The following is a 23002-nucleotide window of genomic DNA, read 5'->3' as shown; positions in this document are numbered from 1 at the left end:
TGGGATCTTGAGGATCACATTTCTCATCATATTTATCATATTTAGGAATCTCACAATGTTGTGGGAATGGTATCATTTTTATTTTTTTATCAAAAGGATATGGACAGATATCCTCCAGTGAATATTTCTTGGAACATGTTCCATTCTACATATCCTGTATTTGTTGTTGCAAGGTCTGCATTTGTTGAGCATCAGTTAACAAAGAATTATCAATATGGGTTCTCCTTACATATTCATAAGTTCTTCTATCACTATGCTCTCTCCTTTTTTCATCTTGGTTCCTTGCACCATCATGGTCTTTTCTTTTTCTATCCCTTCTTGTTTCCTCATGATTTACTTGATTTACATCATAATTATTTGGATCATCAATGTTTTTATTATTACTTGTTCATGTGTCTTGTTTCAAACATTCCATGTTAAAATCTTGTGGCAATTTAGCTCCTGAATGTGCCAACATTAGGATGTACTTTTTCTTTCCTTTTTCTAAGAGTTTTTCCATTAACTTGTCAAATCTAGAATCTTGTTCAAGGTCTCTAATGGTGTTATTGACTACTTCTTCATCAACATATGTGTATCCAAATTGATGAAACATTGGGTTTTCTTATTCCCTTTGTTTTTGTCTTCTCAACTACTCGTGTTGAGCTCTAGTCCAAACTGGCATGTGATTGATTTGAAAACATCCTAAGTTTTGGGATTTTCTAAAATGAAACTCAATAGGTGATTATTGGTTTAGTTAGATAATCTTTGTTGATTTTGCCACCATTATTAGTGCGTTATGATAAGGCATATTTTTTTTGAAAAGCACGTGCTTGAAAAATTTATCCATCAAACTCCATTCCGTAACCATGTAGATAGTTACGAAAACAATGTAGAAATGTTCTATATTTTAACAAGATCTTGCGATTGATGTATAAGAATTTCCTCTTCTTCAAGATAGCCTTCCAGCGTGGTTTTCTTTTCTTGAGGCGATATTTAAAAGTCATATAAGCATCTAATGATTTACAGGTTGTTTGATTCCAATGTGAGTGCAATCTTGATTTTGATAAAAACCTAGCTCCAAAGAGGAATGATATATACAAGATAATGAACAAAGGTTGATATAATCAAGTTTCATGATAAAAGATTTGATATATCCTGATTAGAAACTGATAATGATGTTGATTTACACTTCATATATTTGAATCACTAACTTGTTGGATGTTTATTCTTATTAAAACCTTTAAAAAATAGCCTATTGGATTGATAAATTAATTGTTTGACTATTTTGAAGACTTGTAACAGTTGAAAACAAACCTCCTCAAAAAAGGGTATCTAAAAATGATGTTGGAATTTAGGTCTGATATGTGTAAATGCTCACTATTGCAGATATAGGAAAACAAATGCAGTAATCTATGGATCAAAAGCACTAACCTACCCAAAATATGCGTTGCTCTATTGAATAAAAGTGTTTCTCTGTGTAGTAAAAGCGCTACCCTAAGGTGCTAAAGCATTGTTTCTGTTGTAAAAGTGTTATTCGGTTGAGCAAAAGCGTGATCCTAAAAGTCAAAAGCATTGTTCTATTGCTCAAAGTGTTGTTCTGTGCAACAAATGTGTTGTTTTGCATTACAAAAGCATGATTCTAACTGTGTTAAATGAAAACTTCAGTTTTCTAGCAAGTTGTCAAATTGTTGACTTATTTCAGAATGATGATTTTTCAAGTTTCTGGCCATTTTGAGAATGTTTTGCAAACACAAAAGACATAATGTTTGAAAAGAAAAGTGCACAAGCAAGCACAAGTGCTATGGTAGGTCGATACAATAATTATTTAATCTCACATGGGGTTTCCCCCAAGGCTACGCTATTTAGAGCAGATATTTAGGTTCTTGACCCCACTGGCTCCACCCTCGACACTTATTTCTCTCGGGCAACCAAGAACCAGTTTCCATGAAAAATACCCACGAAAAACTTCATATCTCTACTAAGAACCATATGTGTGTGAGCTTCTTCAGAGATCCGACCTCCTGCACCAACAATTAGAAGGGATTTTGGTAACTAATACAAATGGTTTTTAGTAAGGGCTTCCGGTCATATGGCCATACATGCTGGAATTTACACTTTGTAAATATAGAAGGTTCCTAGCCTATAGATGTTGCACTCCATAGGGTTTATGGGGAAACATAGTGTCGGTGTGAACTAATGAACACATGTTGTCCATGACTTTTGTCATAGACACAATTTATTTAGAGTGGATTGGAAGGACTCGGTGTTATCTTGTTTCTATTTGGGTCGTTCCCCTCTCATTGGCCCCCTCAAAGAAGCTTAGGAAGGAAGTACCTCTAAAGGTAAATCATGAAATGAAAGTGGGTCTAGCTTTCTGATCACCGTATTAGGGTGAGAGCATACTCACCTACTATTTTCAACTGTAGGTCCTGGGGACAACTGAGAGGGGGGGGTGAATCAGTTGTCTAATAAATTCAAACCAAAATCTTATTAACCAACTTAATGCTTAATACTGGTAAGATAATTAATTGTGCCAGTAAACAATGTTAACAGGAAATGCTATACAGGTAAGAATTAATGCATGAAACATAAGCACAAAGTCAACCACAACACATGACACAAATATTTGTACGTGGAAACCCTATAAGGGAAAAAACCACGGTGGGAAACCTTACCCACAATCAGATGATACTACTGCAGATAGTAAGTGTACAAAGAGGGGTCTGCACATGCAGAAAGGCCAACAGCCTAGAGCTCACTGCTCAAACACAAATGGGAGTCACATTGACTACAGTTGCATGGTTAAATCCAATGAGAATGTATTGCACAAAATAGCATCTTCATATGCTGGATTTAGTACCGGTGTAATGCTGATATGCTTTTCCAAAAACCTAACTTCACTTTCAAATGATGTCTTCCTGTATATCTCTGCTTGATCATGCATATACCCTTCCTTAAATCTTTTTTGCATCCCACATTTGATCTTACAAATAAGATCTTACATTTATATCATACCCTAAGACCAATTTTAGTAGGTCGGCTCTACAAGATATTACAGTAAAACATTTTACAAATAGTACAATATCCATTGCAATAACCGATTGAACATGTCGGCTTAATGCATTTACAATAATAATAAATCATCTCCATAGCATGCCATGCTGATCTGGAAAAGATAAACCTGTCGGTGTAATCCTAGATAACCTGGACCTATTTGCCGGTAAAAGCAAATATGCAAATAAGAATATACCAATGATATTACTTGAAGGAAAAGTGTCCACATGATGTCTTCAACATTACCAAGTGTCTTCCATGTCATTGCATGTACCGGTGAACATTATATCCTATCGGTTAACTATATACCGGTGATTGTTTGAGCATTTTACTGATTGCCGGTGAATGTTGCTAGATCTCCAAAGTAGGTGTGTTAGCAGGTGTTGACATCAATGACAAAACCATACCAAAATACCAACAAGCTCCCCCTTTGGCATTGATGGCAACACAAGATGGAAAAACCATCAAAGTGCCAAAATAGAAATGCCAAGTACAAAAACCAATTCTCCTCCTAGGAGTAATATGTGTTTATACAAAGATTTATTTACAATACCAATCTCTCCTCAAAAAGATAATGCATTTTTCATATATTTTTTTTAATGTTTTTCCATATATCTCTCCCCCTTTGGCATCAAATGCCAAAGTCACAAAAAGGTCAAGTTCATACAAAATACCAACCAATTCAATATACCAACTACTCCCCCTGAGAAGTAGCTTCCTCATCAAATACCGGAATAAAAGATTTGTCCATTTAATTTTGCTGGTTGATGACAATCATCAACTGTCTAAGTCTCTACTGGTGGAGGTAAGACTCTGAGCTGATCTCTGAGATACTCAAAAGTTTCCTTAGGCAAAGGTTTTGTAAACATATCTGCAAGCTATTCTTTAGTATTCAGATAAACCAGTTTTATTTCCTTTTCTTCAACTTTTTCCCTTAGAAAATTCAGTTTGATAGAAACATGTTTTGTTTTAGAATGTAATACTGGATTCTTAGATATATCAATTGCTACAGTGTTGTCACAATATATAGTAATAGGTTACTTGCATTTTACCTTTATGTCTTTCAACATTTGCTTAAGCCAAAGTACCTGTGTACAGTTTGTTGTTACTGCAACATATTCTGATTCTGCTGTTGATAAAGATGTACAACTTTGTTTCTTACTTAACCAAGAAACTAATCTCTTTCCAAGAAAGAGTGCTCCTCCAGTGGTGCTCTTTCTATCATCCACATCTCCTGCCCAATTTGCATCTATGTATGCATATAGATCAAAATTTTCATCTTTAGGATACCATAATCCAAGATTTGTTGTACCTTGTAAGTACTGGAAAATCCTTTTTACTGCTGATTCATGATTTTCCTTGGGATTACTCTGAAATCTAGAAACTATACATACTGCATTCATAATATGAGGTCTGGTTTGTCTTAAATACAGTAAACCTCCTATCATAGATTTGTATCTAGTTGGATTAACAGGTGTAGATTCATCCCTTTGAGATAATTTGTCATTTGTAGTCATAGGTGTGCTTACCGATTTAGAGTTCTCCATCCCAAATTTCTTGAGTAGTTCTTTCAAGTACTTAGATTGACTCAAAAATATGCCTTTATCAGTCTGTAAAATCTGCAATCCTAAAAAGAATTTTATTTCTCCAATCATAGACATTTCAAATTCATGCTGCATTTTAAGAGAAAATTCTTTGCATAATCCATCTTCTCCTCCAAAGATTATATCATCACCAAATACTTCCATAATCAAAATGTCATCATTAGTTACTTTGTAATATAAATTGCTATCTGCATTTCCTTTAGTAAAACCAATTTTTAAGAGATTCTTATCCAATCTTGCATACCAGGCTCTTGGAGCTTGTTTTAGTCCATACAGAGCTTTTCTTAATCTGCAAACCATATCATTGTTATTTGTCAAAGAAAATCCATCAGGTTGTTCAATATAAACTTCTTCTTCAAGATCTCCATTCAAAAATGCACATTTAATATCCATTTGATAAACTTTGTAATCCTTGTGAGCTGCAAAGGCTAAGAATAATCTAATTGCTTCAATTCTAGCTACCGGTGCAAAGGTTTCATTGTAATCAACTCCTTCTTTCTGAGAATATCACTTACACATTAGTCTTGCTTTATTCATGACAATCTTACCATCTTCATTGAGTTTGTTTCTAAATACCCATTTGGTTCCAATTACATTTTTATTTTCAGGCTGGGGAACTAATGTCCAAGTATTATTTTTCTCAATTTGTCCTAATTCTTCTTCCATAGCTTTAATCCAAAATTTATCTTCACATGCCTCATTGATAGATAATGGTTCAATTTGAGAAATAAGACATACCTCTTCATTTGCCAATCTTCCTCTTGTCATGACTCCTTTAAATTTGCTTCCAATTATCTGATCTTCAGAATGATTCAGTCTTACATACCGGGGTGTCTTAGTCTGTTGTTGTTCTTCAATTACTGTGGTATCTTCTGATGATACCGGAGTAACTGGGTCATCATTTTGTACCGGTGGATTTACTGTTGGTTCATTTGTCATAATTTCTGTTACCGGTTCAGTGTCTATATACCTTGAAGTTCCTCTAAATTGTTCATCAATCTTTACATTTGTACTCTCAACAATTTTCTATAATCTTTTATTAAAACATCTATAAGCTTTACTCTTAGATGAATAACCAAGAAATATTCCTTCATCACTTCTAGGATCAAACATGCCAATATACTCATCTCTTCTAATATAACATTTACTTCCAAAAATCTTGAAATACTTAAGAGTAGGAGTATTACCAAACCATAGTTCATGAGGGGTCTTACCGGTTTCACCTTTGATGTGAACTTTGTTGAATGTATAAATAGCAATGCTTACTGCCTTTCTCCAGTACACATGTGGTAGATTTGCTTCTGATAACATACTTCTTGCTGCATCCAAAATAGTTCTGTTTTTCCTTTCAACAACTCCATTCTGTTGTGGTGTCCAAGGTGCTGATAACTATTTTTTGATTCCATTCACTTCACAGAATGTATTAAAATCTCTAGATGTGAATTCTCCTCCTTGATCTGATCTTAAACATTTAATTTTCTTACCGGTTTCATTTTCAACCATTGCTTTGAATAGTTTGAACTTCCCAAGTGCTTCTGACTTTTCTCTGAGAAAAGTAACCCAACACATTCTAGAATAATCATCAATAATTAGCATGAAATATCTATCACCTTGTAAGCTTTTAGTTCTAGCCGGACCACATAAATCAGTGTGAACTAAATCAAGAGCATTATTGGATTTTTCTGGAATACTTTTGAAACTAGCTCTAACTTGTTTTCCAAATTGACATTCCTTGCAAATTGTATTATGAGGTTTCACAATTTTAGGTAGATCTCTAACTACCTTAGAAGTACTGATTTTTAGCATGCAATCAAAATTTACATGACATAGTCTTTTATGCCATAGCCAACTTTCATCTGTATGAGCAATTAAGCATGCCTTTTCACTGTTATTCAAATGAAAGATATTACCTCTAGTCTGATTACCGGTTGCAATTTCCAAACCAGTTCTATTCATGATTTTGCATTTTCCATTTTTAAATTGTAACTGAAAACCCTTCTCAACTAATTGACCAACACTTAGAAGATTATGTTTTAATCCTTCAACATATTAAGCATTGTTAGTGTTATGTTTACCATTAAGAGATATTGAACCCTTACCTTTGATTGAACGGGCTTTGTCATCTCCGAATCTTACTAAACCTCCATTGTATTCTTGAAAGTTCAAGAATTTTCCTTTGTCTCCAGTCATGTGATGTGAGCATCCTGAGTCAATAATCCATTCCTCCTTTGATTCAACTTTAGCTACTAGGGCTTGTTCTACCGGTGGAGTAATAGGTACCGGTTGATCTTCTGTTATAGAAACAAAGACCCATCCATTGTCTGCTAGGTCCTCATTAGAATCATCATTCACACCTTTATCAGCAATGTAACAAGATTTATCTTTGTTTTTCTTAAATCTATATCTCTGATATTCAGGATTACGTTTGTATGTCCTTCTAGCTTCTTCTCTTAGTCTAGCATGTCTATCAGGGCATCTTGAAGCCATATGACCAATCTTATTGCAATTGAAACATTTAAAGGGTGCTTTACCTTCATACTTACTTCCAATTGGACCTTTTGTCATTTTTCTTGCAAATAGTGCTTCAAGTTCTTCAAGCTCTTCATTCTCCTTCCTGGTTTCTTCAAGTTCTCTTGCATAAAAGGCTCTCCAGTCTGATTTGTCAAAAGATGGAGCAGAGGATGTTGATGCTTTGAAGGCCAAATTAGTTTTTATAGCAACAGGACCAAATTCCTCTATTTCAAAAACTGAAAGTTTTCCAATCAATGTATCCCTAGTTACTGATGTATTAGGCATTGTTCTCAGCTCATTAATAGCAGTAACCTTCATTTTATATGATGGTGGAAAACCTCTTAAGATTTTTGAAACAATCTCATCTTCACTCAAGGTTCCTCCACAACATTTGATACCTAAAACAATTTCATTTACTCTTTCCATAAAGGCAGAAATTCTTTCATCTTCTTCCATTTTTAGATGTTCATACCTGACTCGGAAGCTTTCAAGTTTTGCAATTTTGACTGTGGAATCCCCTTCATTCAGTGTTTCCAAATGATCCCAAATAGCTTTTGCAGTAGATCTATCTGATAATCCCATGATTTGTTGATCTGATAATGCACTCAAAAGTGCTTCTCTTGCTTTGCAATCATTTTCTTCATCTTTACCTAAAGTAGTAGGAGCAAGCTGACCAGCTATAGCAGCAGTATAACCATTCTTAGTAACTTCCCAGATGTCTTTATCAATGCAATTCAGATGTGTCTCCATTCTGATTTTCCATATTCCATAGTTGGTTCTATCAAGTTTAGGACTATCCTTCCTAAAATAATTAGTAGACATTGGATCTCCTCAAGTTGTTAAACTTTTGCAAAAAGAGGACTAAGCTCTGATACCAATTGTAGGTCCCGGGGACAACTGAGAGTGGGGGGTGAATCAGTTGTTTAATAAATTCAAACCAAAATCTTATTAACCAACTTAATGCTTAATACCGGTAAGATAGTTAATTGTGCCGGTAAACAATGTTAACAGGAAATGTTGTATAGGTAAGAATTAATGCATAAAACATAAGCACAAAGTCAACCAAAATGCATGACACAAATATTTGTACGTGGAAACCCTGTAAGCGGAAAAACCATGGTGGGAAACCTTACCCACAATCAGATGATACTACTGTAGATAGTAAGTGTACAAAGAGGGGTCTGCACATGCAAAAAGGCCAACAGCCTAGAGCTCACTGCTCAAACACAAATGGGAGTCACACTGACTACAGTTGCATGGTTAAATCCAATGAGAATGTACTGCACAAAATAGCATCTTCATATGCTGGATTTAGTACCGGTGTAATGCTGATATGCTTTTCCAAAAACCTAACTTCACTTTCAAATGATGTCTTCATGTATATCTATGCTTGATCATGCATATACCCTTCCTTAAATCTTTTTCGCATCCCACATTTGATCTTACAAATAAGATCTTACATTTATAGCATACCCTAAGACTAATTTTAGTAGGTCGGCTCTACAAGATATTACAATAAAACATTTTACAAATAATACAATATCCGATGCAATAATCGATTGAACATGTCGGCTTAATGCATTTACAACAATAATAAATCATCTCCATAGCGTGCCATGCTGATCTAGAAAAGATAAACCTGCTGGTGTAACCCTAGATAACCTGGACCTATTTGCCGGTAAAAGCAAATATGGAAATAAGAATATACCAATGATATTACTTCAAGGAAAAGTGTCCACATGATGTCTTCGACATTACCAAGTGTCTTCCATGTCATTGCATGTACCAGTGAACATTATATCCTACCGGTTAACTATATACCAGTGATTGTTTGAGCATTTTACTGATTGCCAGTGAATGTTGCTGGATCTCCAAAGTAGGTGTGTTAGTAGGTGTTGACATCAATGACAAAACCATACCAAAATACCAACATCAACTAGCATGGTAGACAAATGGTTCTTTTACCTTTTAGATTACTTATGTACAACTACCTTACTAAAAAAACATGATGCAAGTTGCATGTTGTTCATTTACCCCTTATTTAAGCTAGGTGAAACATGTATGATTTTTTACTTCCCAAAATACTCCTAGTTAAACTATGTGAGAAAATGCATTAAAAAGTTGCTCAAAATGAAACCTACAAGCACACAAGTCAGTAATTTGGAAAAGTAAGTCTTGGACGGTTGAACCCGAAAGGATTTGTTAGTAGACAAATTATAAAATTCTAATTTTTTAACTGCAGAGTGAAGTGAAAACACTAAAACAGTAAAAGCGCTATCCTATTGAGCAAAAGCACTAACCTGCAAGAAAAAAACACTAACGTGTGCAATGAAAGAGTTAAACTTCTAAGTAAAAGCGTGATTTGTTAAGCAAAAATGCTAACCTAGAAAGCAAAAGCGCTAACATGTATGATGAAAGCTCTGACCTGTGTCATAAAAATGCCAACCTGTAGAGCAAAAATGCTAAACTGAGGTTCAAAAGCGCTATCCTAAGTTGTAAATGCGCCAGGCGTGAAAGAGGTTTAAAAAAGTGTTAATCCATTGTGTTAGAGAGAATTAGACAAGATATTAAAAAATGAAGTGCGAGGCCTCAGCCCCACGGTGGGTGCCAAAAATGTATGAACTTAAGTTTCACCTCAAAGATTAAACCTGCAAACTCATTACTCTATCATGCAAATATAACTCAAGTTTCAACCAATGAAACAACATGAAATAAAAAAGAAAATAAAAGATTATACCTTCATGATTTATGTCTCATTCTGTCCTAACCCCATTGTTCTTGGTTGTAGATAATTTTTCTCTCAGACAAGCACTGGTAGCATCCAAGATGGCAAGTATGGAATGGACTGGTAATTGATATGATATGAAAAACTAAACTATGATAATTAGTTATGCTAAATTGCTCAAAAACAACTCTAAAATGCTAAGCAAATGAACTCACAGATGCAAAGATAAAGACTCTTGATTGACTATAAGATTAGCTATTAGTTTCAAAAATAGCTTAGGAGACCTATATTTATAGATTTTTGAGTGCATAAGATTAGGTGGAAGAGATCAACGATCATGATTAAATCTTGAAAATTGGATGGCTATGAGCAAGAGGTTGAGATATTAGAGAGAAAGGTGGAAGATGTTCCTCCTACACCTACAAGATGGAGGAAAAGGTGGAAGGAGAAGCTGAGTGTCCTTCATCTCACCTTGACTGAGAAGAAGATTTGAAAGAATATAGGATAGTTGGAGAAGATTTAGGGATAAGAAGACAAGTGGACTCAACTTCCTCCAAAGATGTAGGAAGGTTGGAGAAAATATAGGGAAGTTGAGGAATGTGTGTACGCACACATTATTTGAAGAATAAATTGGAAGTTGAAGGTAATGATGCTTATTAATATATTTAGCCACATGATTGATGAGTTGGCAAAGAATATGTGATGTGGAGACGAATGTGAGTTAGAAAAGGAAGATTTATTTATTTATTTTATTTTATTGAAAAAAGGGGTAAAGATTTATTTAGAAATCGTAGAATTACAAAGAACGGGCCTTAGGCCCACCAAGACAGCAACAAAAACTAAAAGGACCCTAAAAGAACCACCAACACCACCACTACAAAGTCCAGTGACCATAGCAATAGATCCCACCATCAGATTTCAAATGATAATACCTTTTCTGAAAACCCTCAGAAAGATGATGTGGCCTCAAAAATGACAATGAAAATAAAACAAATATAAAAGGGAAATTGATCCTACACCACTAGGTGCTCTTACATCATCCTGTCTTCTAGCATTAACCTATCTAAAGTTCCAAGATGATCAGAAGGTAGACCATTCCTTCCACTAAATTCCCAACCATCAACATTATCTGAAGCCCACTTGGCCAAATAATCGGCCACTCTATTCCACTCAGTAAGAATATGTCAAAAGGAGACAAATTCCAATGTATTACACATTTGTAAAATTTGTCTAACAACATAAGCTAATCGCCAACTCACATCATTCAAATTTTGTTTTTTAACATGTCCACAACAATCTAAGAATCTGACTCACAAATAATCTTCATCCTTCCTAAATAACAACCTCACTCAATAGCAATTTTAATAGCTAGGGCCTCCATAAGATTGTTAGAGTGCTGCCCAATATAAATAGAGAAGAAACAAATTACACAACCATCATCATCTGTACCTATACCTCCAATACATGCATGTCCAGGATTCCCACGGGAAGAGCCATCTATATTAATTTTTAAGATTCCCATGGGAGGGGAATCCACCTTCCATCTCTACTTATTCGTTGCTTTGCATGTCAAGATCTATTTCCAGCAGCACTGTCCATTTTAATATTTTATTACTGCAGATTCCTTACAATAGCATAATCACCGAAATCAACATTTTCAGACAAATTGCACTTAGCCGAGATTGTCTCCTGAAGCCTATTAACTATCTTCTGCCACAACTGAGGACTCCCTATATGTGAATCACAAAAGACCCTTCGATTCCTTTCCAACCGTAAATTCCAGATAATAAGAGAAAGACCAATAGCCTAGGCCACTTGAAGAAAAGAGGTCTTTGCTGGGGGTCTACCCAAGCTATCCCAAAATTCAATTAAGGAGGTAGCATGAAAACAAGCATGTTGCCAAGCCTTCCACCACTTGTGCCAAATCTCCCTAGAGAAAGGGCATAGAAAAAACAAGTGGGAGCAATCTTCCTCATTATGCATACAAAGATAACAGATAGATGGTCCCTGCAAGCCTCTCTTACAAAGATTCTCCCACGTGAGGCATTTCCTCTAAGCAACTAGCCATAACAAGAAATTACATTTCGGTCAAGAGAAGCTATTCCAAACCTTCTTCCACAAGGGAACATCTGTCAGGCCATGCAATTTCCTATCAAGCTGAGCATAACCTTCAGCAGCAGAAAACTTGCCTTTTGGATTAGGACCCCAAGCCAAATTATCTATCTCCTTGAGATAACTACATAACCTGCCCTCCAAGATATTAACCAACACCACACAATCTTCATCTGAAACACCCAAGGGACATTCAAGAGGATCCTTCCAACAAGTCACCTCAACCTATCCAATGCGCCTAACCATTTTAAAATTCTCCACCTTAACCCATCCAACATCAGTGAAAATGTTGGAAAGAGGTTGAAGTTGTGGATAACTAGACAGAATATGAGGGTGACCATCCCAAGAGTCCTGCCAAAAAAGAGCTTCAAAGCCTCTATTACAAATCCAAAAAAGGCCATCTTTAATAAGTTGGGCACGTATTTTAAGAGTATCCCAGATATAAGATCCCCTGCCCACTAAACTAAGATGAGGTACCTCATGATCATTAGCATTAGGGAGATACTTGTGGGTTAAAATCTTGGCCCAATCCTGATCTTGACTATTACACCACCTCCAATACAGCTTAGCTGCCAAGGCCTTGCTAACCAAAGCAATAAATCTAAGGCCAAGACCCCCAACATGTCTCGATCTACAAACAAAGTCCCATTTAACTAAACTCCACTTAGAAGAAAGAAAACTACCAGACCAAAGAAATTGACAGGAAAGAGCATCAAACTCTCTCACAAAGATAGAGGGGGGAGCCTACACAAAACACCTATAAATGTGAAGTGCTTGCACCATAGTCTTCCGAAGAATCACTCTTCCAGTAGAGGATAACCACCTATAAGTCCAATGATTAACCTTACAACTAAATTTATCCAAAATTCCTTGCCAAAAATATCCGCGCTGAACCCCCAAATCTAAAGGAATCCCAAGGCACAACAAAGGAAGGGACCCTGTCAGAAATCTGAGGATCCTAGCAATCCTATTCTAAAAAAGCCAAGGGGTATTAAAGAAATATATGGATGATTTATCTTCATTAATTTTCTGACCTAAGGCTTTGCAATAGATATCCAAAGCTCTCCTGAAATTCACCGCCTCATTGATTCTGGCTCTGCCCATCAAATCTGTGTCATCCACAAACTAAAGATGGGAGTAAGGAGGTAGAGCACTACTCCTACTCTAGCCCTAAATAAGACCATGTCTCACCTGGGAAGTGAGAGATCTGACAAGACCTTTAGCCATGAGAATAAATAAATAGGGAGATAAAGGGTCCCCTTGCCAAAGCCCCCGCGAAGTGCTAAACAATTTTGAGGGTTCCCCATTAATAAGAATTGAGAAAGAGGTAGAAGTCACACAACTAAGAGCCCAATTCACCCACTCTTTTCTAGAACCAAAAGCCAAAAGGATCTTCTGTAAGAAATCCTAACTCACCCTATCATAAGCTTTGGCCATGTCATCTTTAATAAACATAGCGTTCTCCTTAGAGGAAGCCATCAAATGAATAGCCTCCATTGCTATGAGAACTCCATCAAGGATCTGTCTTCCATCAATGAAACCACCTTGCTCCTTAGAAACCAAAGTGCAGAGGAGAGGTTTGAGTTGTTCAACAATCAATTTAGTGATTATCTTGTAGACAACATTACATAAAGCAATAGGCATGTATTGATCCAAGCTATTAGCCCCCTCCTTCTTAGGAATGAGAGCCAAGAAGGTAGAATTCATAGATTTGAGCATTTGTTTATTCCTATGAGATTCTTGAACCACATCTAGAAGATCATACTTTATAATCTCCCAAAATTCTTGAAAAAAATCAATAGGAAACCTATTAGGGCCAGCAACCTTGCCTTTTTTCATTTGAAACAAACCCCTCAAGTTCAGACAACAAAATGGGGCACAAGAGAGAATCATTCATTTCAATAGAGACAAGAGGGGGAATACAATTCAAGATGGCCCTCTCTTCTACCATAACTTTAAGATCCTCTTTGGTAAACAAATTAGAAAAAAACTAACAACTTCTTTAGCAATTTCTTTTGTAGATGAAAGATGATCCCCTTCTGAAGAAATGAGAGAGGTAATAGAGTTAGAAACCTCCCAACCTTAACAGAATTATGAAAAAAAGTAGTGTTTCTATCACCTTCTTGGAGCCAACCCACACGAGACTTTTGTTTCAAGAAAATCTCCTCACGCAACTCCCACTCTTCTAAGTCCTTTAGAGCAAGGGACTCGACCATACTGAGCTCCATAGTCATCCCTTGATCCCTAATTTGACGTGTAACCTCATCCAACTTTGATCGAGTTGCCATCTTGTGTCTATGCAGGTTCCCAAAACATTGTTTATTCCACCTCTTCAGCCTATATTTTACATGTTGTAATCTCTTCCCAAAGGAGTACATAGCCCACTCGTGGGTAGACACCCCTTCATACCACCAATCAACCATAAGATCCCTCAATGATTGATCATGAAGCCACATTAATTGAAATTTGAAAGAGGGATTTTTGGAGGTTTTAAAAGATGTAATAGAAAGCTTAATAGGCCAATGATCAGAACCCCTCCAATCAAGAATTTTTGAACTGGTGGACCACCTATCATGCACCCAAAAGAAAGAAACCAAAAATCTATCAAGCCTTTTAGAGATAGCCTCAACACCACTCCTCCTATTATTCCATGTAAAGACACAATTAATTGGCTTCACATCAATGAGATTCAAGAGACCAATATTATCTTTGAGTAAGGATAATAGGATCAAGCCTGAATAAACCACCTCACTTTTCCTCCAAACTAGTAATGACATTAAAATCTCCAACCAAAATCCAGGGGAGAAAAGGCTCCTAATCCCGAACAAGATTGATGTGAGCCCAAAGATGAGACTTACCCACAAGATCAGTAGGAGCATAAATATTAGAGAAAAGGCCTCTTTCTCCAGTCTCAAAGCTAGAAGCAACCATAGAAATGGAAGACTTGCTAGAAACCAACCACAAAGGGGAATCTTTCCTCGAGTTCCAGAAGCAAGCAACCCCCCCTAAATTGCCATGAGATATCACTCCCTGGCAAAGGCCCTGGGGCTAGACAAGCAAAGAATAACTAGCCAAACCATCCACTGAAAGCTTGGTTTCCTGAATAAAAACAACATCAAGAGACCGAGAGTCAATTAATCTACGAACAACCTTTTGTCTAGGGAAGTTGTTCAACCCCCTTACATTCCATGAAAGAACGATCATTTATGTGGTTGAGAGAACTGTGAATCAATGGGCTTCACAGACCCCGACTCAGCCAAAGTATCACCAATAAGCTTAACCTTTGCCTAATCCATTTTTTGTCCACTCCATAAAGGTTTGTCTAAAGAACCCTTTTTGAGGATCTTCTACTGCAATCCTAAAATAGGTGGGGCTTTATTATTCTTCCCTTAACCTGAGGCCACTATAGTGGAAGGAGGAGTAGATGCCATGCCCAGTGCACCTTCAGGGACCTATGACCCACTAAGATCTCTGTTGTCCTGAACATGGGAAGGAAAATCCATAACCATTTGAACATCTTGTTGATTCTCCAAAGATAGGGCTTGACCCTCTTTCTTGGAATCCCCATCCAACACCTCATGCTGAAATTGGGTACCCAAGGACAATTCAACTAGAACCCCTTCCTCTTGGATGAAATCCTCTAGAACCTCAAACCTATTTAGGGTGACATCATTTTGCCTATCCAACCAAGTTGTCTTCTTTCCCTTGTCTTTATTTAGAGGTTTCACGGGAATGAAGCCATCTTTATGAGCAGGACCATTAGGCATAGGGGCTTTCCCCATATCTTCCCCCAGAACAGAGTGAGGAGGATAAAAAACAACCAGTTTAGAAGATTTATTTCTGGGACATCTCCGCTATAAATTACTATATTCATGACAAATTCTGCATCTAAATGGCAGGGTCTCATAGTCCAACTGTTGGATCCAAGAAGATGTCCCCAAACAAATTTGCATAGAGTCTGGCAAAGGATTATTTAAATCAACTTCTACACATATACGAGTGTAGGAAATTACCTTTCAATCTTGAGTTTGTGAAGCCAAACCCAGAAGTTTACAAAGAAGCAATGAGATTGAGTGAAGAATATCTTCTCTCCAGAATTCCAATGGAAGCCTTGGCAATCGAATCCACACAGGCACACGAGAGGGAAGCTCCTTAGTAGATTTAAAGCCAATATGCCAAGGTTTGATAAAGAGTCCCACTTGGTTGGAAAAGTAAGGGCCACCCTCAAAAGCCTTGTTCTTGTTTGCCAGGTTGGAAAAAATAACCAGAAAATAGTTACTGGCTGTCATAAGTAGCTCCATGTCTCCTTCAGGATTCTAGACACAGTGTGCCCAAGACTCTAAAATAGGTATAGAGAAGAGAAGACTGATAAATTTGCATATGAGAGCATGATTGCACCAATATTCAACATCTTCTGAAATTTTCCTAGGCTAAATAACCAGAATTGGATGATCTTGTGATCTCTCCAAACAACCATTCACCTTTTTCATGTGAAAAGGCTCTTTCGAAGAAGAAACGCCTGCCCCTGATTGGGAGTGACCAATGTGTTCCATTCTAGATGCATGCATCAAATGAGATGGATCCGCCATATCCAGATCTCTAGAGACCATCTGAGAAGAGGATAATCCTCTATTCTCCATGGATCCAGAGAAAAATCCAAAAGAAGAAAAAGAATAGGGGTGAAAAACCCAACGCCAAAACCCCACACACCCCAACAGCAACCTAGAGTAGAAGAAATAGAAAAGAGTTGCAAAAAAACCCTACGGCAACCCAAAAAACCTAACCACGGGCAAGTAAAAATCAACCCCCAATAAGCAAGAAACCCCACCCCCCTGGAATGAAGCAAGCAGAGCGCAGGACACATGCTATGGCATGTTGGCCCTAACACAACACCCACACACACGCAGAGCCATCCATTTCAATTCCTAGTTAATCGATTTTATTCAGTTGGAAAAGGAAGATTAATTAATTAAAGAATTATTTAATTGATGAGACTATAGGATACTAGATAGAAGAATAATTAAATATAAGTTATTTAATAAATTGATTAGAAGAAAGGATAAATGAATTAATTGGTAGAATATTTTAATTAAATTAATTAATTGAAGAATATGAAATGAAATGAATTAAATAAATTAATAGGAAGTTTTGCTAGGGTTTCAGGGGGCCGCGACGTTACAGAGGATGCAAATGATTGAGGGGAAAGCGATGATGAGGATGGTGATGCTTGGAAATGGCAGGTTGTCTGTAGTGGGTGATGTCTGTCAGAGGTTCTTTGGCACATGAGGCCCCTTCTTCCCTTCCCTTCTGTAATCTCAGGCGCCTATAGGGGTTGCAGTGGAGCGTGTTTTGCCTTTAGAGACCCTGCACTGGCGGCATTGTCTCCTGCTGGTGCCTGCTAAGTTGGGGATTGTTTTGTGCGGTCTAGGTCTTTCATGGGTCCTTTGTTCCGCCTCTCTATCATTGTCTTCTTCTGTATTTTTACTCCTGCTTCTCTTTATGAGGTGTTCTCCTTTCCTATGGAGGTGGAATGGACTCGGGTGGATTTTCCTAAGGTTTCAAGGGCTTCTTGGCATCCTTTTTTGCTCTCTATGCCTACAATGTTGGTGTTATCTCCTATTGAGGTGGAGATATTATCTGAGGTTAGAGCTGGATGTTCCTTTTTTGAGGCATTTTTGCCTGATAGAGGTTGTTTCGATCTTGGGTTGTGCTTGGTGTGGCTTCTCCTTCTGATGAACCTTTTCCCCCTATTGAGGTGGGGGTTGTTCCCTTGTAGATGGATCTTTATACTTGCGGCAGACCTATTTCTTTGGTGTGCACCCTCAATGCTTCTCCTGTTAGTATCTTTCTTAGGGTTTGTTCTCTTTTTGCCCATTCCCATGGTTCTCCTCTTGAGGTGTTGTGCCCTCCTATGGAGGTGGAGTGGTTGCATGGTGATTGGGTGGTTAAGGGGCTTTTTGTTCATCTGACTAGTTTTGTTGCTGATGGGTTGGACTGGCGTAGGGTTGTCAATGTCTGGTTTTGTCTTTGCAAGACAACCAAGGATGGTAGGTTGTCTACATTTCTTTCTCTTTCCCCTATTGAGGTGGGGTTTCTGAAGGATTTTTTGTGGTTTTCTCTATTCAGTTCGGTGCTTTTGGGAGCCATTTTAAAATCCAAATGGAAGGTTGGGGGAGCCTTTCAAAACCCCCTTGTTTATGTCTGGCTGGATGCTGACAGTTTTGAAAGGCCCAGCTTAGATTGTGATGGTTTTTAGTTAAGGGACAAGTTAGCCTTTTGTTGCCTGATTTTTATGTATATGGGGAGGGGTACCCGGAAAATCCATGATGTTTGGCTGAGGGAGTTCATCAACTTCACTTAGAGGCTTAGGCTGTATTGCAAGCAGATTTTGTAATGATTTTCTTTTAGTCTAGCTAGCCTTTTCCTGATCTTGGTTGTGTTGGCTTTTGGCTGGCACTTGCCAGATTTGTTGTTATGGTCTGCTGATTTTATTTGTCTATCTTTACTAGCGGAAGTTTCATTTAAGATTCCAGATCCCAACAAAATCTTAGGGTTTCAGGTCTCTTCAAAACCTGGTGTACAGGTTTTCCCCTCAAAACCTATTTTCCCTTAATCAAAAACTATTTAATAGATGAATAATCATTAATATTTATTTAATTATGCATATACAAAGACAATGATAGATAGTTAATGACGATGAGAAATCAGCAACTCCCTTTTGATTTCCAATTCCTATACTTGTTGTTGTTGGTCAAATGTTTTCGTTCTCTATTGTTTATTTTTCTGACTACACAGATATTTCATGACCCTCGTGAATAGAAGTTTCTCTGCACTTCAGCCCCGTTTGAAGTCAATGATTCAAAGGAGGGCACTAGAAAAAATGATTCATGACTCAATTGGCGAGTAACTATAAATTCCAAACATACACACCCTTAAAAGCTTTCCTTATCAAGGGAAATTCAGAAACTGTTAGGCATGGCTTTGACTGTGCGAAAACGCTGGAGTGCAGGATTTTAATTTGGGGAGTCTGGATTAAGGTACTATCCACGGTGCGTCTGTTCTACGTTATTTGCAGACAAAGACTTTAATGAAAGGAAAACGATCGGTGAAGATAAACTCAATCGTCTTGATCGTCGAAGTCACAAAATTTTGTTCATATGATAAACGCCTTCGGTGTAATTACCTAATCTAAGACATAAATCGAGTCCTCCAATGAACACATATTGATAGTCATCTCATAATTAATGGATTTTGCCTTTTCAGTCTTACATTCCTGAGAAACACGACAGTGCCTATTCAGACAAATAAAACTCACTTTATAACAGTTGCTATTCAAACAGATAAAACTCACTTTATTAAAAAGGTGTATAAAATGAATTTTCAATGTCTGATAACATTTATGATTTTAATACATTAAAATTTGACTGATTTTTATTCTTATCTCATCTTAATTTGTATTTATTTCTTAATTTGCATATTTTTAAAAGACATGTGAAATTTCTATGTCTTATAAACTCTTTCATCTTCAATTCCGTTTGTCTTTTGCACATTTCCCTAAAAATGCAAAATTGCAATCACATCGTAGTAGATTTCTGCATTTCTTATGGTTCTCGATAAACTCTGTTTCTAGTATCTCTGTGAAATCTGATCATAAAGCTTATTTCTTTTGAATGATGTCATTTTTAGCGGGCAGATTTATTTTACTTTTTTACGGTGGAATAAACTTGGAAGTGGCATTTATTTATGTGACAACTGAACGACAGGAGATTTCGAAGGACATTTGGTTGAGTTGGTTTTTGAAAGAGAGATCATAAGTTCAAATCTCACGAAAGGTAAGGTTTAGGTGTCTCCAACAACTCCATTAAAAAAATTAAATAATTAGGACATAAAACAAATGATAAAGTTTTATTGTTACAATAAATATTAACTAACAAATTTTTTGTCTTTTATAATAAAAGAATAAACATAATAAATAAAAGGAAAAAAAAACTTATTAATATATTATCAAATAATAACCTATTATTTAAATTTAAATGATACAAATTCATTGAGTTTTTTCACAAATCTATTATAATTAAGAATCAAATGAATATGTGAAATCAACAAAACAAAAAATTTTAACGAAAGATAGACTAAAATAATCAAACTAAACTATTATGAATGTTGTAAGGGAAATGTGAAGATTGAGTAGAAGATAAGGACTTCTATTTGTAACATTTTAGTTGCAATTAACATTAGAGGTCCATTAGGATAAATAACCCACAACAACATTCTATTATGTAGGAAGGTGAATAAAATATATGAAATATAAGTTTGATGAAAGACAAAGAATTTGCTCCACAAAAGATGTCAACCCCCATGGACAATAAAGGAACTTTTTGTTATTCAAAAGAGAGACCAAAATTATAGAATCTATTACATAGATTATCTTCTTCCAACCAACTTATAGATCTATTCTAGAACTACAACATGGCTTGAGCCTCAATTACTTATTATTACCAATCTTTATAACAAAAGTGGAAAAGAAATGAAGCCAACATACATCATCTTGTCTATTTCCACCAATTCCAACTAGACCATATTTATTAGAAAACCATCTATATTAAATTTGAAAAAAATTGATAGAAAAACATAACCAAAAAAAATTAATTAAATTTAATAGTTTTTATTAAAATAAATGTAATATTAAAAACAATGAAAAATAACAAGTTTATTTAAAAATTAATTCAAAAAATAATTATCAAAATTATCTTTATTGATTTTTATTAAGCAAGCATGGTTTTGAAAAGGCCAGGAACCTTATAAAAAGTACACTGAAACAAATCAAAACCAACCCAAATATTGTAAAGAAAGGAAAGATAGACACAAACACAACAAAGTCCAAATATCTTAAAATTTGGATTCATTTTGATTTTGAATTATTAAATCTAAAGACCATTAAACCAAGAATAATAATTAAATAATAATAAATCAAATCAAATCTGCTTATTATCTATTTTACAGTACACAAATAATAATTATAAATTTAGAGTCAAACTCTGTAATACCTTAATATTCAGCCTATATTTGCTCAAAATGTTTTGAGTACTTCTCCAAGAAGAGGCAACTTAATTGTGGTAGTTTGTAAGCTGAACCTTTTTTATAACAACTAGCATTTTAGAAAAATAAATAAATAGAAATAAAAATTGTAACTCATGATCTAAGACATTGGGATAAACAAGCAAGTTTCAAACACTCTTATTTAGAAATTTATTGATAAATCGGCAGTGAAAACATGAAGAAAATAAATGGCTTTGATGTCAATTGAAGGAAATAAAACAAACACAAAATTGCTCTAAAAAATAGACACAAACTCCTACATAACAATAAAGCAAACACATAATTGCTTTCAAAAGTAGATGAAACTTTACATTCAATCAGATTGAGATTACAGGCTTCTTGATCACATGATCAAGGGTCAAGCGATCTATTGATCAGAAACAAGAAAACATTATAATTCTACCTCAACAATTATATTTTTAAGAAAACATATCTTTAACTGCAGTTCTTCCCATCAGTTCTTCCCATACAAGTAAAAGAAATTAATATTTCAACTCTATAGCTAAAGCACTTATTTTTATCTTCCTATATCAGACTACACAAATACTTTTCCTCATGACCAAACACAAGGGCTTAAGTTTTACTTTTATCCCTTCATAATTAAGTTTTGTTGACCTCATGTTCTCGATGCAGTTGTTGTAGTAACGGGACTGCTGATTCCTTGACGATTGGAAGGACGCAAAACCAATATCACACTGCTCAGTGCACTCACAACAACAGGGAGAGCCTTATACATCTTCTTTATATTGCTTTCAGCAGAGGGATACAAACACTGCACAATGTTTTGATCTGTTAGGGCCATCACAGCAAACACCACAACCGCCAAAGCTGCATGGAACAAATCTTTGAGCGTGATCTTATAATTTGATTCATTAGAAGGCTTCACTTTACTACCAGTGGCTAATCCATTAGAGGTAGCAATTCCGTAGTGCACTTTGCCTGTGGAAGAATCTGTGAAGGTGTCTACCAGTAACAAAACAAAACATGCAATCCCAAGAATTCCCACAATTATTCCAATAACAACCTTATTGGATTTTGTACAGTTTCCATTATTGGAAACAAGATTAGAGAAAGCCTGAAATAAAAATAGAATCCCAGTGGGCAGTACCTTTGAAATATTTGATGCAGAGGATAATGTTGAATTCACTGCCGTGGTCTTTGTTGTCTCGCTTGAAGAAGAGCTATCAGATTGTTTCATTTTGTTTCTTCTTGTCTTTTTTCTCCCACTGGATATGTTGTAACTAGCTTTCAAAGAGAAGAGCAATCTTTTTAAGATTGAAAACTAATATGGTTGTTTTTGCAAGGTAATGGTGGTTGTTATATAATACTGTGGGAGGCAGACTATGAGTTTAACATGTATTTTCATTAGATTTTGAGTTTGAATGTAATTTCTATTATGCCGACGGTAACTTGCCAGTCAAATTTTAAAATGCAAATAATTATAACGATATGGTTGATCTTTTCAATAATGTTGAAATGTCTGTTCATGTGTGGATTGAATAAGACCAGAACGATTCCTTAAATCATTCAAGAAAAAATTAATTCATACACTATTAGTGTATTGGGAACGGTATCTCAATCATATATATCTACAATATTTTAAAAGAAAAGAAAAAAAATTCTGTTTGAAAAATAACTTAATGGTTAATGTTCTAAAAAAAAATCGATCTTTAATCTTTTTATTTAATTAGAGACGTTATTGGCAAATTCACAATAACTGGTCCCATTAATTAAAATTACATACTTATTTGGCTTTATGTGTTTTGAGTTTGAAAGACTGTTTTGTTTGATTTTTTGAATTGAATTCTCTTAGGAAGGACCCTTACATTCTTTAGATGTTTTTGCATTCAAGTAAACTATGTAATAAATATGGCATGTGTTTTATTAATGTAATGGATAAAAGATTGATATTGATGTT

At 35.8% G+C, this 23002-nt stretch overlaps 1 protein-coding gene across 1 annotated transcript; it reads right to left on the bottom strand.

Annotated features, from left to right (window-relative positions):
- Positions 1 to 21700: 21700 nt before the first annotated feature.
- LOC131067741 (protein DMP3-like) lies at positions 21701 to 22282 on the bottom strand. The gene has a single exon (XM_058002867.2). The coding sequence runs from the start codon at positions 22280 to 22282 to the stop codon at positions 21701 to 21703; it is 582 nt and encodes a 193-aa protein (XP_057858850.1).
- Between the last annotated feature and the right edge of the window lie 720 nt (positions 22283 to 23002).

The sequence above is a fragment of the Cryptomeria japonica genome, chromosome 9, assembly GCF_030272615.1.
Source record: "Cryptomeria japonica chromosome 9, Sugi_1.0, whole genome shotgun sequence".
Taxonomy (NCBI): Eukaryota; Viridiplantae; Streptophyta; class Pinopsida; order Cupressales; family Cupressaceae; genus Cryptomeria; species Cryptomeria japonica.
Note: the sequence above shows the minus strand (reverse complement) of the source record. Positions and strands in the feature narration are given on the sequence as shown.

Coding starts and splice junctions, on each gene's coding strand:
- LOC131067741 (XM_058002867.2), bottom strand. CDS start 22,282: ATGAAACAATCTGATAGCTCTTCTTCAAGCGAGACAACAAAGACCACG.